We start from the raw sequence: 13,547 nt of genomic DNA, 5'->3' as shown, positions 1-13,547 counted from the left end.
CTGTGCTTGTTTTTTTAAGAGGTCTGGTTTAAAATCATTCTACCCTTGGAAAAAGAAAAGTTCAAGGAAATTAAAAGTCCAAAATGAGCATGAAATTCATGACTATGTAAACGTTTGACCACAACGTATCTTCCAATACTATAAGGACATGTTGACATTTCTTACTCAGCATCATATTTGACTAAAACCTAAAGCTTTGTTCATTTCATCATTTCATTTAGTGATCAGTAGTATAAAATATTGGCCCTCTTACTTAGTTTGCGTGCGAGTCGGTTTCTCTGATCAGACTGAGGCTTGGCGTAGTGTTGGCGTCTCCTTTCCAGCAGAGGAACTCCTGCCAAAACTCTCTCGGGCTGCCTGGGACCAGAGGAAGACTGAGGTGCCCTCCTGTGTGTTCTGACATTAGGCGACAGCTGAGCCTTCCTGTCCATCCTGGTTGCCCGTTTTACGGAGGAGTGATTTCGGGGCACCACTGTTTGTGAAGATCTTACTGGACCTGCTGATGGATATAATAAATTTAAAATTCAGACTGCACTGTTCATTTTAACTTTAAAATCCCAATGTACATAATCTGGTTTTTGTGCTCAGTTTGCCTTTGGGGCCTTTTTGAAACTATCCTCCATGGAAAATGTTTCCACATAACTTTTCCACTCAAGACACATCCGCTTATTGATAAACACATAATTACTTGTCACACTCATCCAACACCGCCTGTCAGCCTGGCCAGTTGTCACAGAAGGGAAATGCTGAAGAACTGCATCATGTACCCTGTCATCTGCTATAACTTCTGGTGCTCTGCTTCCCGCTTCAATCCAAACCATCTTGGACAACATCTCAGACACTGACTCAGACAGTCAGACAATCCCTCTCATCTGGCTGCAGTGCTTAGCGATAGCATTTCCAATACAAAAACAAAAAACATCTGCCCCTCCCTCTTTTTTGTTCTTCCATTCTCTCCATCTGTTCCTCCCTTTTCTGTTTACCATAATCACTTTCAGATGGAAAAGGTCCACTCTGTTTCCCATCAGGACAGCTGGGGGAGTACTGATAAGTCAGCTGATGTAAAAAGGTGAACATGATGCATTTCAAAAAGGTTTAATCAATACTTTAATGTAAGACTTTATTTTCTATTAAACATGTAGAGTGAGCCAAATTAGATTATAGGTGTCTACATGAGGCCACCATATCTAAAAGTGACTTAAAAAGAAGGAGTTTTGTAGTTAGGGGACAAAGAAGATGTGATGAGGAAACACAATGTATAGAAGACCATGAAGAAAATACATGTGTTTGGGGTTTTTTCTGGTTCAACTTGGATCAACTTGGATCACTCTGTTTATTACTTAATGTCTGCATCTCCTGTCTGTACTGCCAGCACAGCTGAATGAATGTCTTCCCTTTGGATTCAGACAGTACTGGCTATTTGTTTAATAATGCCCTAACCCCATTCTGAATCCTTCTCTTGCTTTTCCTGTCAGCTTTGCGTGTTTTCACACATTTCCAGTAAGTGAACTGTGAAATCAGAATAAGAATTTGTGTCATGTGTGATTCAAATCACAGATTTAATGTGGACAAATGTTGTGTTGGTCTTTCCCACTACACTTTTCAGTTTAACAAGGCTTTAAAAAAACTGTAAACAAATAAAAGCATACAAAAATGTGAACAAGAGAGTTTTCATAACAGTATATACATCCTGTTAAAAATGAAGTACATCCCATGATTCAGCAGCTATACTATACAGGGGAGTTCCTGGTCCATTCAGTGAATGCAAGGGGACCAAATCCTGTGGCTGCAAAACAAGCTCAAATCATCACCTCCACCCCCGTGATTTGACAGTTTGCATGAGGTGGTTGTACAGATATGCTTTAGACTAGTGGTGCTATGTATTGTGGTCAAACATCTCCACTTTGGTGTGGTTTGTTCAAAGTACATTGCTACAGAAGTCTTGTGGTTTGTTCAGATGCAACAGCTTTCTCCTGGCAACCTTCCAAACAAGTCATACATGTTCAGTGTTTTTGTTCTGTAGAGTCTAAGATGTAGCTCTTGGGTTTTTTGCATTTTCTCCGACCTTGGGGTTAATTGGCTGGGATGTCCATTCCTGCAAAGACTGGCAGCTGTCTTGAATGATATCCACTTGTGAATAATCTTTCTCGCTGCAGAATGATGGATTTCAAATTGTCTGGAAATGGCCTTATAATCGACAGCCACAACTGGTTGTTGAATATCATGGGTGATGCCTGAACTCTCCAGACTATCAAGCTGCCAATATTTCTGTTCTTATGCTCTGCTTTCTGTGCTCACGCTTACAGTGCTCACACTTGCCGATGATCAATTAATCAAGTGCCTTCGATTTGCAGCACATTGCTGCTGCCTACCCTATAATTGAAGTGAAAGCAGTAAGGGTATGCATAGTTTTACAACACACAATTAGCTATTTTTAACAGGTCTATTGGTTTAAGTGCTAACAAAAATTGTGTTCTTCTACCTATACCTGCACTAATCCTATAAGCGTAAAATACCCCAAAAATAATACTTTAAAGTGTCTCATTCATAGCTTTTGTATTTTTTGTAAACATTGTTCACCATATGGCAACTAGCCATGACCCTTTGACAATTAATTTTCATCCCAAGCACTTTCCATTTGTTTCTTCTGATACCAAGAGTAGCTTAAAACAGAAATATCCCCATTTGGTTTTAATCAGTCTTCCCTTTTTTCTGTCTGGAAAACTGTCACAATACATAATTTGGCCCAGGTCACAATGCCACGAACCACTAAACCACTGACTTGACAGTGCTGGTAATGCCAGATCCCTTATGTCTTTTCCTGGAAGCTCAGTGGACCGAGGTGCTATGAGGCTTGCCTGCTGACAGACAGGCATATCATAGCAAAAACAGAGCGAGGCACACCTCAGTGTTCAGACTGAGGTCCCCAAGAATGTCTCCGTTATGTCCTTGGACGCTCCTCAAAAACTTTGACGTTTTGCAACCTTAAAAAAAGAAGTCTAAATGTTGCAAACAAATTGGTCTCATACTTACTCACTTTACCCACAGTTTAATTTATACAAACAATTCCCAGTCAATGGCAAAGTGTTCCTTCCAGCAGAGCTAATCAGTTTAGCCTGTAGTGAAAATATACAGTGCTAATGCCAATGTTGTCGCCATAGTTTATGTATTAGCATACCAGACTGCTAAGTCATTGTGTACCTTAGATGACTTATAAATTAGATGAGCAAATTAGTATCATCCCAAAAGACGCATATCAAATTGCAGTTGTAAATTACCAGAAATTGCCTGGCAGCACTTTAACATTTGATAAGCGCCTGTGACTGATTAATAGTCATGTTCTAACCATGCTATTGTTATTTGTTTTCATTACTGAAGCTCAATAAATGTTAACATGCTGATTTTTTTTTTTTTTTTTTTTTTTTTTACAATTGAACTGTTTCATCAAACAAAGAGGAACATTCAGTTTGCACACATGCGATCTCATTTCAGTAATTTTCATATATAAAGTAAATTTAAAGCATTAAAAAAAACTTCAGGATGGTATACACTGCCATTATATAACAATGTCAGTGTGCAGGAAGTGTGCTAGCTCTAGTGCTATGCTTGGTAAATGGCATGGAACGAGTTATCAATTATCATTAATAATTAGATTATTAGATTATTAATAAGCTCTCAGCTGATAGTAAATGAAGATTTATAACATTAGCTACTTCTCCTTTTGGCTCTTACTTTTCATTTGGCTTTGTTCTGCCTTTCCAGGCGTCTCCATTCCCAAAAGTAAATCAACAAATATGATTATTCATGTTCCTGGAGCAGCTCTGCCTCAAACACATAAAACTGAAACTCCAGACTAGCATTGCGGTTACCACTGCTGCCTTGCAACAAGAAGGCCCTGGGTTTCCTTTCTGCTTCCCATCCTTTCAATAGGGAATTTTAAAGAGTTTCTCCACGTTCCCTGCCACGATTAAGTGGTTTAGAGAGACTAAACTGTCCACTGGAACAGTATGATGCATGTCTACGTTTGATTAGACCAATGAGCATTTACATGACATAAGCTCAAATATCACATTGGGCTGCACACAAAAAAAGTACAGCACTATGCAAAAGTCTTGAGCCACCACTAATTTTTTTTATACTTTGGAAATGGAAAATAGTGACAGCATACAGAGATTCAGCGAAACGTGCAAATATGCACATGCATGCACAATACATGTAAAGTTTGGAGAATTCCACCAAGCTTGAAAATTAATATTGGAATGACCACAACGGCTCTTAGGAAAGCTCTGGGGAGGCCAATCCATGACTGAATGTGTTCCACTGGTGTTTTTCTGTCTTTTACCCCATTAGCAGTGTGTTTGAGATCATTGTCAATCTGAAAAATGAAGCTGTTGCCAATTAGATGCTTTCCAGATAATATTGTATGGTTGATCAATATCTGATCATACTTTTCTACATTTTTCTGCAATTTTGACACGATTTCCAACACCACTGACTGAAATGCAGCTTCAAACCACAACAGAAGCTCCACCATGTTTTACAGATGACTGTAGACGCTGTCTATTGTACCTCTTTCCTGACCTCCTCCATACGTACTGCCGATAATTTAAACTACAAATTTCAAATTTCAATTGATCGCTCAATAAGATCTGTTGCCATCGACTTTTAGTCCAATTCTTGTGTAATTTGGCACACCCCAGCCTTTTCTCCCTGTTTCCCTTCCTTAACAATAGTTTTTTGACCGCCACCCTTCCACTGAGACTACGTCTGATGAGGCTTGGCATACAGCAGGGCCAGATGTATCACTCAGGTCTTTTTGCTAAGTTGATCCTCAGTGTGAAAAGGGTTAGGTACGAGATTTGAAAAACAAGTGAAGGAGCCAATGTCCAAACAAAGAAATTTGAATGATCATCAAAAATTTGGAGAGCTAATACTCAAGACACTTAAAGAAAAGAAAAAGTCTGACTCCTTGGAAGGAAAATGCAAAAAAATATGGGGTGGTTCAAGACTTTTGCACAGAACTGTACAAATAAGTCCTAGAGGGCCATATGTTTGCATTGCTATCACTACTGCTTACATCGTTTTGGACTGACCACACAATGACATTAACAGCCTTTGAGAATGTTATAACACCAATTATTAATACATTTCCTTGATAAATTACTCTTATAATTAATTACCAAAATTGTTTGCAGTTAGTTTTCACTTACCTGATAAATCAGTAAGGCCTGCTTGACAGGGCACTCATACCCGCAACTCAAAGTGTTCACTTTCTAAATAGTCTGCCAATATTGGCTTCCAGCAATGTGTCTGTTCCTGATTTCTTGTGATTTCACAGTCTACTGAAATCTCTGACAGGTAATTTAAAAAACAAACAAACTGTGGCATATGTCATTAAAGGTAACACTCTCTAAAACAGATTTAAAATATGGTTCACCTACAAGAAAAACACATCTATCTAAATAGACAGAAATGTGGGCGTCAGAGACAAATGAGTGTTTCCCTTTATTCATCCCGTGGGGAAGAACCAAGTAAAGGGATAAAGAAAAGGGTGATTATTGCCTGAAGAAAGAGAATTCAAGACAATTCTTCGTGCTTTTAACCCATTGTCATGTAATGTTGGTAATGATGCCCTCTGATTAGGTTTACCTGCTGATAAATTGCTGACAGGTGCACCGCCCAACACAGCAAAGCCATCCAGGTTAACCCATTCAGGGTCTAGAAACAAAAACACAGGATATCTGGATATATCAACTAGTAAGGAAGCAGTTCATTCTGTAGATAAAAAGAAAAACAAACTGATTTTTAAAATATTGTTTACATAGTCTATATCATATTATATCATATCAGGTCGACGTTTTGTCTTTGTTGCTCCAGACACATTAATGATGTTGAAGCAAACAGTATGGGGTTATTTATGACAGCTGATGCTGCTCTCATGCTGCTGAGGGAACAACACATGATCTGCAAGGAATTTCTGGAAAGGCGAAGCTGAGACTGAGCTCGGCTGCCAGATTTTTGAGATTTACGGTGAACAGTGCTGGAGCTGGAGAGACCACAGCGGCCACCAGAAGTTGTACTGGGCAACACACAAGAACACAAACACACAGGCATCTGTAGACACTTTTTTTGAAAACACAGACAATGCATGACTTCATCAGTTGGCACCACCCAGTCCTTCACCACAACGACCACCAGACACACATAAGCTGCGCGCACACACATGCACAGAGTAAGTGGCCACAACACAGGATTATAGGAGCAGGGCTGGGTTGGCTGCAGACTTTGATGAAGCATGGTGCCAAGGATGGAGGAAAATGAAATAATGACAAAAGCAGGCTGGACTCAGTCAGTAACACAAAGTGTATGTATGTATGTATGTATATGGAAGGATAAAGACCTTAAGTTTTACAATGTGGGATTAGAAAATACCAAAAGAAGCTATTAAAACCTAAAAATAAGCCCCTTCTCTAAAGCCTCAAACAACCACTGTCTACTGAGCTAGGATGACGATGGCCTGGTGTGCTTTCCCTCTGGCAAACTTTTAGGACAGTGCATCCAATTATGAACTAATCCACATATAGAGATTAATCATCATTAATCAAGTTAGCATACGCATGCACTTTTACACACCTCACTGTCTTGAGTGTCTACTTTGCTTCTTGTTCCTTGTCTCATTCTTGGCATTTATCTTGAGAAAATGCAGAACTGTGAGATTTCAGAGCTCACTTCACGGTTTAAGGCAAACCTTATTTGTATGCTCTGTGTCCATTTATATTCTCCTGGATTACTTTTTTTTTTGTCTAGCAGCTCTACCAGCACTTACCATTAGTTCCAGTTCACTTACAGGCATAACTTCAACATGGTTATGGAATCATGACCATCTGATTTTAACATCTCACATTCTCATCCTCCTCTTTTTGAACTTTTATTGACTCTTTCTTACCTACATCCTCCAACATAGGAGCGCGACTGTCCTTGCTCGCTTTAGTGAATCGATGGGATCTCGTGGGTTTACTGGAGCTGATCATGAAGCGGTCCACAGGTCTTCCATCCAGATGGATAGACGGCTCCCAGCTTTCCCTAAGGCCCTTCTCCACAGATGTTGGTTTCACATTTTGTGGTCGTGGGAGTTTCTCTGCTGCAACACAAAAACCACATTAAGATACATTTCAGGGGCATACATTTTTTTTAAAGAGTTTTTTATTTAGCATTTAGCATGCAAGAAATGTGGAAGTGCATTAAACATGAATTCGGCAAAAATAAATCTCCCTAAGAAAATAGTCCTCTCTATAACCGAATTTACAAACTCAGGAAACATTTTCCAAAGTCTTTCTTGCAGGTTTCAAGTATTATTTAATACAATATTGTTTCTATTTTATGTATATTTAGCATCACATCTATAATCAAATACACAAAGAAACAGACTTCGCTGCAGACTTTGCAATAACTGCATAAAAATTACAATAGCTTTTATACACAGCTCACCATTTTTAAAAATAACTGTACACATGACTGACAGCCAGTTTAATGGCCAGACCAGATCTGTTCCCTTGTTATCTCGGGACAAATGAAGAGGACATCGTATCTGAAGTTGAAAATACAAAGTTTTGAATTTGTATTTTATGCCTTTTCACTTTAAGTACAACTTCATAAGAACAATTTCATACCATCTAATTCAGTCAAAAACACTCGAGGGGGTAGGCATACCATCGTCAAAGTCTACAACCAAGAGACACTGTCATGACTGGAAATACAGAGGGTTAACAACAAGGTGCAAACCACTGGTTGCATTCGTGTGGCCTACAGACGGAAAAGATACAAAAGCTGGGTAACTGGCTCTAATTGCCCAGTGTCCTCCGTTTCTCGGTCAGATTTCAGATCTCACTCAGATCATCAAATGTGACATCACAATTAGTACTTCATAAAATCTAAATTCTGATGACTAAAAAACAAAAATATACAAAAAACTTTATTGGGAGAAGTACAGAACTGACCAATTATTATATTTTCATGGATCAATGGTAACAAACAATTTCTATTATTTCGTGTATTTTTTTTATCCACCCAATAAACGCTGATCTAATGGGCCTATTTCAACTCAGGTCTGCTGTCCACCAAGTTCTCAGGGAAATTTTAGCTCTAAAATTCACTGCGTACGCTGTGTTATCTGTCTGCTGTTTGATCCAGAGCAGGTGGCATGCACTCAGTTTTTAGTGAAATCAGCTGTCTGTAGCTGCTGCTATAAATTTGAGAGCAGCAAGAACAAACCAAAACTGTATCATAAAACACCACAAACAGATTCTCCTTTCAGAGATGCACGGCCATTAATGCACTCTTTCTTTAAAAATATAGCAGCTTTAAATCGAAAGATCCTAATAACATTGGAACATTTGCTAAACAGATGATATGCTACAGTCATGATGTCCTTGGCTTTCCCCTGCAGAGGTTTACATGAGCACTTTTGGTTTAGTATCATCACAAATTCACCTCTCCCAGCTGGATCTTCACTTTTTAACATTTAGATATAATTGCTACTTAGGCCTCCTGAGCTCTGTTATCCAGATGGTCACAGCTGTTCATAGCCCTTTAGCGTTGTTTCAGGACTTTAGCCTGTGCTGAAAGATCGTCTCCTATTTGTTTTTGCTGAGTTCAGCCATCACCAACTCCTGAGATAATGGCTTATATCATTTTGTGATCTACACACACACACACACACACACACACACACACACACACACACACACACACACACACACACACACACACACACACACACACACACACACACACAGTCGACTCATTATTTCCTCATTAATTCAGTCTTACAGTGGACTAAGCTTCATCAGTTGTGCATGACAATCCCCACTGACGCAGGCTGCTTCTAATAAGGCTGTGTGTTACATAGGATGGGATCCTTTCCTCTGTCCAGACAGCCTTCATTTGGCCTCTCAGGAAATTTTGGATCCAAGGGCAAACCAGATTAAATCAAGACGTCTTCAGAGACAGCAGATGCACAAATGATATCCAAGAATAAACACGTTGGGAAGAAGCTGAGCAATAGTGGCTGTACCAATCCTAATCATACAGAGCAAGGCTTGCTTTCAGGGAGTTGCCATGGGAGACTGGTGCAGTAATATAATAGCATTGTCTGTGCTGTGTTTGTGAATGTGAAATGGAAAGATGGATAGAGTATGATTGAGTTAGACAGTGGAAAGTATTAACTATGTTAAGAATGAGGGCAGGGCCTGAGGTCATTATGTCACTGCCTTTTTCAATTTTATGCTTGTGTGTCTAGAAAAGCATGGGCCCTTGTGTTAGATGGATACAGGACGTGAGGTACACATGCACCCTTGAAGAGTCACACACAGGTACGCACAGACATGTATGAGCATGTGTAGAAGCACATGGAGGTAAGCCCTGAGGTCAAATGACTGCTGCAAAACTGTTCTATAAAATACTTGTGCTGGAGCACCTGCAGTCTGCTCTGCTTTTACAAGAACACTTTTTTTTTTTTACCTTACCTTGCATCAAAATCACAGGTCGTGACCTCTCATTCACCCCATAACAATTCGCTAATAATGTCTAATAAATGTCACTTTCCACAAACTCCCATCAACAATAAGAGTTGCTAGTGAATTGCCAGATAAAGGTGGCATAGACATATCTGCTTTGCTATAGGGTTTTAATCATTTTAGCACAAGTTTTGCACATGTGTGTTGTGGGTATATGAGCCTTATATAGCAGTAAAAACAGTTAAAACTCAAGATTGAGGTGAAGTCCAGTTGCTCAACTGTATTTTGTTTAAGTTGCTTAAAATAGATGTGCTTGAACCACTCAAATAACACAAAAAAGAAAGAAAAGAACATTTTGCACATGTTTTGGGTTTGTTTGTCCATATTTTTTTTTTTTGCTTTTTTCTGAAGTTTCTGATACCACTTATATAAACACCATTTTTATAAGCAGAAATATTGCATTAGAAAAAAAAGAGTTAACAACAGCGTGCCTTTTCAGAAACAATGTCCCATTAACTTTTGATAATAAACAGAGCATGCTGTGAGCAGTTTTTACTGAAAGGCTTTTCTGTTCACAGTGGGTTCTGTGTTTTATACAGAATAAATGAAAAACGTATTCTGAAAAGATGCTGTTGAATGTAAGTTTTAAATACTGAGAGAGCACCACAAACAAATTATCTAAACTGTACTTGGCTGGAGGCGAAAAATTGCTGTAAATGGTGTAAAATTGTGGAGAAAACCACCCAATTGTTGGAGCTTGTGGGAAGTTGGAAGACGTGTCTTTTGCATTTGTGCTCTGCTTGAAAGAATACACGAATCGACAAAAATCTGCAGATTTAATTACAAGACTAAGAAACCTATTTTCGTGTTTATGTGTTCAGGGACCCGAGGGAGTTAAATAACACAATATTTTCTTGCTTCTCTTGTCTTTAGATGTTTCAACCATTGGATAGAGCTCGTATCGCAAGTGTTTCCACATGGTGTTTAGAAACGTGTGTAATATCAGTTTTCTTATCCAAGTCACTGCCGGCTTTTCCGAGAAAGCCACAAGATTACTCTAAATATCGTTTTCTTTGATAGTTAGTCTTAAGAAAATAAGTGGAATTTGCACGTTTAAAAGAATTCAGATGCCTGTGTGAACATACATTCATCTATGTGGGAGGTGTGAAATCTTGCCCAGTGCTACATTTCTCTTTTTACCAGTTCACCACTGCCTCACCTCTAACGACCAGTAAACTCTCTCCTGCAATCGACTCTGTGATAAAGCCAACACACCAGACTGAGACTGTGCCCAAAGTTTATCACTGCTTTCTGACTGCAGTCAGTCACACCAATCGCTGAATTGCCTGACTTTCTGCAACCAGTTTATTGTGTTGACTTGAGCTTAATTTGCCACTGAATTGTGACTGAGGACAGATTTTATTTGAAGCGACAGCCTCAAGTGAGTAAGCGCTTAGCTTTGGGCAGGTTACACGCATCCATATCCAAAACGTTTATGGCACATGACATCTACAATCAGAAGCAGGCCAGAACATTTGGGATCTAACAGCATATTTAGCTTTTCTGTGCTAGTGCTCACATGTGACTTTGCTTTTATAAAAAACCTTTCCAAAGTTATTCTAAGGAATTATTCAAAGCAGTTAGTGATGAGGTCTGACGCCTCATAGTGTTGGTTTATTGTCTATCTTCTCGCTGCACATCTAATATGCTCAAATCAAGCTTTGACAGGGTGCTCGTAGGCCAGGTGGTACTTGTTAAAGCAAGTGGAACAGTGCCCAGAGATGACATCATGACACGAGACATGCTGTTGCTGGCAGGTTTGATATGCAGCCGAGGTGCAGGTGAGCAGGGGCATAGGGTCAGGTGATTTAAGATTACGGAAAGCATTAGCAATATTAGAAATATGCAGGGGGGAAAAAGCCTCTCAGCAAGTCTCTATTTTCCTGAAGTAAAAAAGTTGAAGTTATGAAACTCCTCATCCTAAAACTCTTGCATGTAGTCTCCCTTGAAGAATCCTGACATGTGAACTGGAGCAGAATAATGAAATTCCAGTGACCTGCAAGGACATGATTCCTTCTCCTCACTCCCTGTCCCTCGTGCTCTTCACACAGTTTGTGTAAATTCCAGAAGTTGATAGGCAGATTTCGTTTTTCCTGCACTGCCCCTGTAGAGGTATTCAGATATCCCCACGAGCTTACTCGTCCTCTTTTGTGAATAATTTCAGAGTGACGGGCTGATGATATGTGAGCAGAGAAAGCTAATGAGTAACACTATCCTCTCTCTTAACAACTACTGTCGAGAGGCCCGAGAGGAAGCCATTTAACTCAAAACTGGTCCAATCTACAGTGAGCTGTAGCTGCAGGGGCTCCCAGGTGTAAATGTGTGGAAGTGAATAAATGTGACGCTCTGAAAAGAATTCCAAAACGATGGAAAAGAAAGTGACTCAGAGAAAGGACCACAATAAATGGCAGCTGCCTATATTCAGTGAAAGCAGTGATCTCATGCGCTCAGCGCTTACATTTGAGAAGGAGGCATATAGAAGTCTACAGATCAACTGACAAAATAAGTGAACTGAATAAAATCGAGGAGGAAGGGAGGGTGAAGGAAAGTCTGGCCTTTAAGCCCAAGCCAAAAAGATTACCTTTGTCCTCTGTGAAACTCCTTGGGCTTTGTGGCACGTTTGATATTTTGAATGTTTTCACTGTCTGGAGGATGTGGAATACTTTCCCTGAAAATTGATTTTACAAACAGCACTTAAGAAACTTCAAAAACATATGTGCAGCTGTGGTTTGCACTCTCTGTGCTTGTCAAAAATTCGCTGCACATCTGATATATCACTGCGCCTTTCTAGTAAAATCCTGCCAGCCTATGAATCAACAAAAAACCTGCATAGTCTCCTGGGTTCAAAATCTGCTTCACTGTCCAGCCATTCCTGACTATAGCTGATGGATGATGTGACTCAAATCAACTCCTTCACTTCTAGTCACTAATCAAAGTCCACTTTAAAGCCATTTATCTTCACATTCAGCTGAATTAGTTCCATATTTAATATGCCACCACTCACAGTATTTCATGATGTCGCCAGAAATTTGTCATCATCTCCTAACCATGCATCACAGTTACTTTCGGATGTGGCCACTAAGGAAAGGACTTGTTCCATAACTCTCCTGCATCATAGTTTCCCCCCACAAAGTTTCATGGGTGAAAAATGCTGTCACTTCATATTTTCTCTAATAGCTCTCATTTAAACGAAATCGTTCACATCTGATAATGACTCAAACTGCACGCTTGCAATGAAACGTCCCAGTGAGTTAAATATGATGCACTTAATCTACTTTGTTTTCTGCAAATGGAAACGTGGACACTGACGTGCACACATGCAAATACCTGCACATTCTAGGATTCCTTTTGTTTAAACTTGTTAATATGACAGCTTCTTTTGAATGCATTTTAAATATCCAATCACAAGGCACGTGACCTCTTTGATAAGTTCAACTTTCTCTTCACGAGTGGACAAGAAAGCAACAGTACCTGGATAATCAGATACACGTAAGTGCTCTACTTGCACCTGCTTATGAAATAGTAAATCAACGATTTACCTGCCCAGCTGCATCCTGGCCCACAAAGCGTAAGAAATAGTGCCACGAGCGTCCTGCCTGTGGCTAAAGCCATGGTGAGTGTGGCGAACTACTGCTGTGGTGCGACGCACCAGCTGGATGCAGAGGGCTGGGACACATCAGCCCTCTTCCCTCCCATCTGCCGATGGGAATGCTGCACTTCGCCGTGAACTGCCTCTCGTTTACATCGGTAAACCTGCACACAAACACACTATTAATGCCTCATTAGTCGTTTGTGATTTGAAACAAGTATTTCGAGGCTGCTTTTCAAATCATAAAATGTTATGAAGAGGAAAACTAACTAACTAACTAACTAACTAACTAACTAACTAACAAAAAAACAAAACAAAACATACAGACTGAGGCCAGAGTGCTGATTACAAACATGGAGACTTAGATATTTTTTTTCTAAATT

General features: G+C 39.6%; 1 protein-coding gene across 5 annotated transcripts in view; it reads right to left on the bottom strand.

Annotated features, from left to right (window-relative positions):
* The window catches only part of fndc1 (fibronectin type III domain containing 1), a 41,073-nt gene extending 27,884 nt beyond the window's left edge, over nt 1-13,189 (bottom strand). For 2 of the 5 annotated variants that reach the window (XM_085382472.1, XM_085382476.1), the window contains exons 1-4: nt 13,115-13,189; nt 6,947-7,141; nt 5,650-5,718; nt 254-499 (exon numbers count right to left, since the gene is read on the bottom strand). In XM_085382472.1, the coding sequence (XP_085238598.1) occupies nt 254-499; nt 5,650-5,718; nt 6,947-7,141; nt 13,115-13,187 (583 nt within the window). In that variant the 5' untranslated portion in view covers nt 13,188-13,189. The remainder of the gene's footprint in view (nt 1-253; nt 500-5,649; nt 5,719-6,946; nt 7,142-13,114) is intronic. The other 3 variants (XM_085382473.1, XM_085382474.1, XM_085382475.1) reach the window with 3 other exon arrangements.
* Nucleotides 13,190-13,547: the final 358 nt, after the last annotated feature.

The sequence above is a fragment of the Rhamphochromis longiceps genome, linkage group LG15, assembly GCF_057381845.1.
Source record: "Rhamphochromis longiceps isolate RC_006_pf linkage group LG15, R_longiceps_female_GT1.1, whole genome shotgun sequence".
NCBI classification, from domain to species: Eukaryota; Metazoa; Chordata; class Actinopteri; order Cichliformes; family Cichlidae; genus Rhamphochromis; species Rhamphochromis longiceps.
This window is presented reverse-complemented; position numbering and strand designations above follow the sequence as displayed.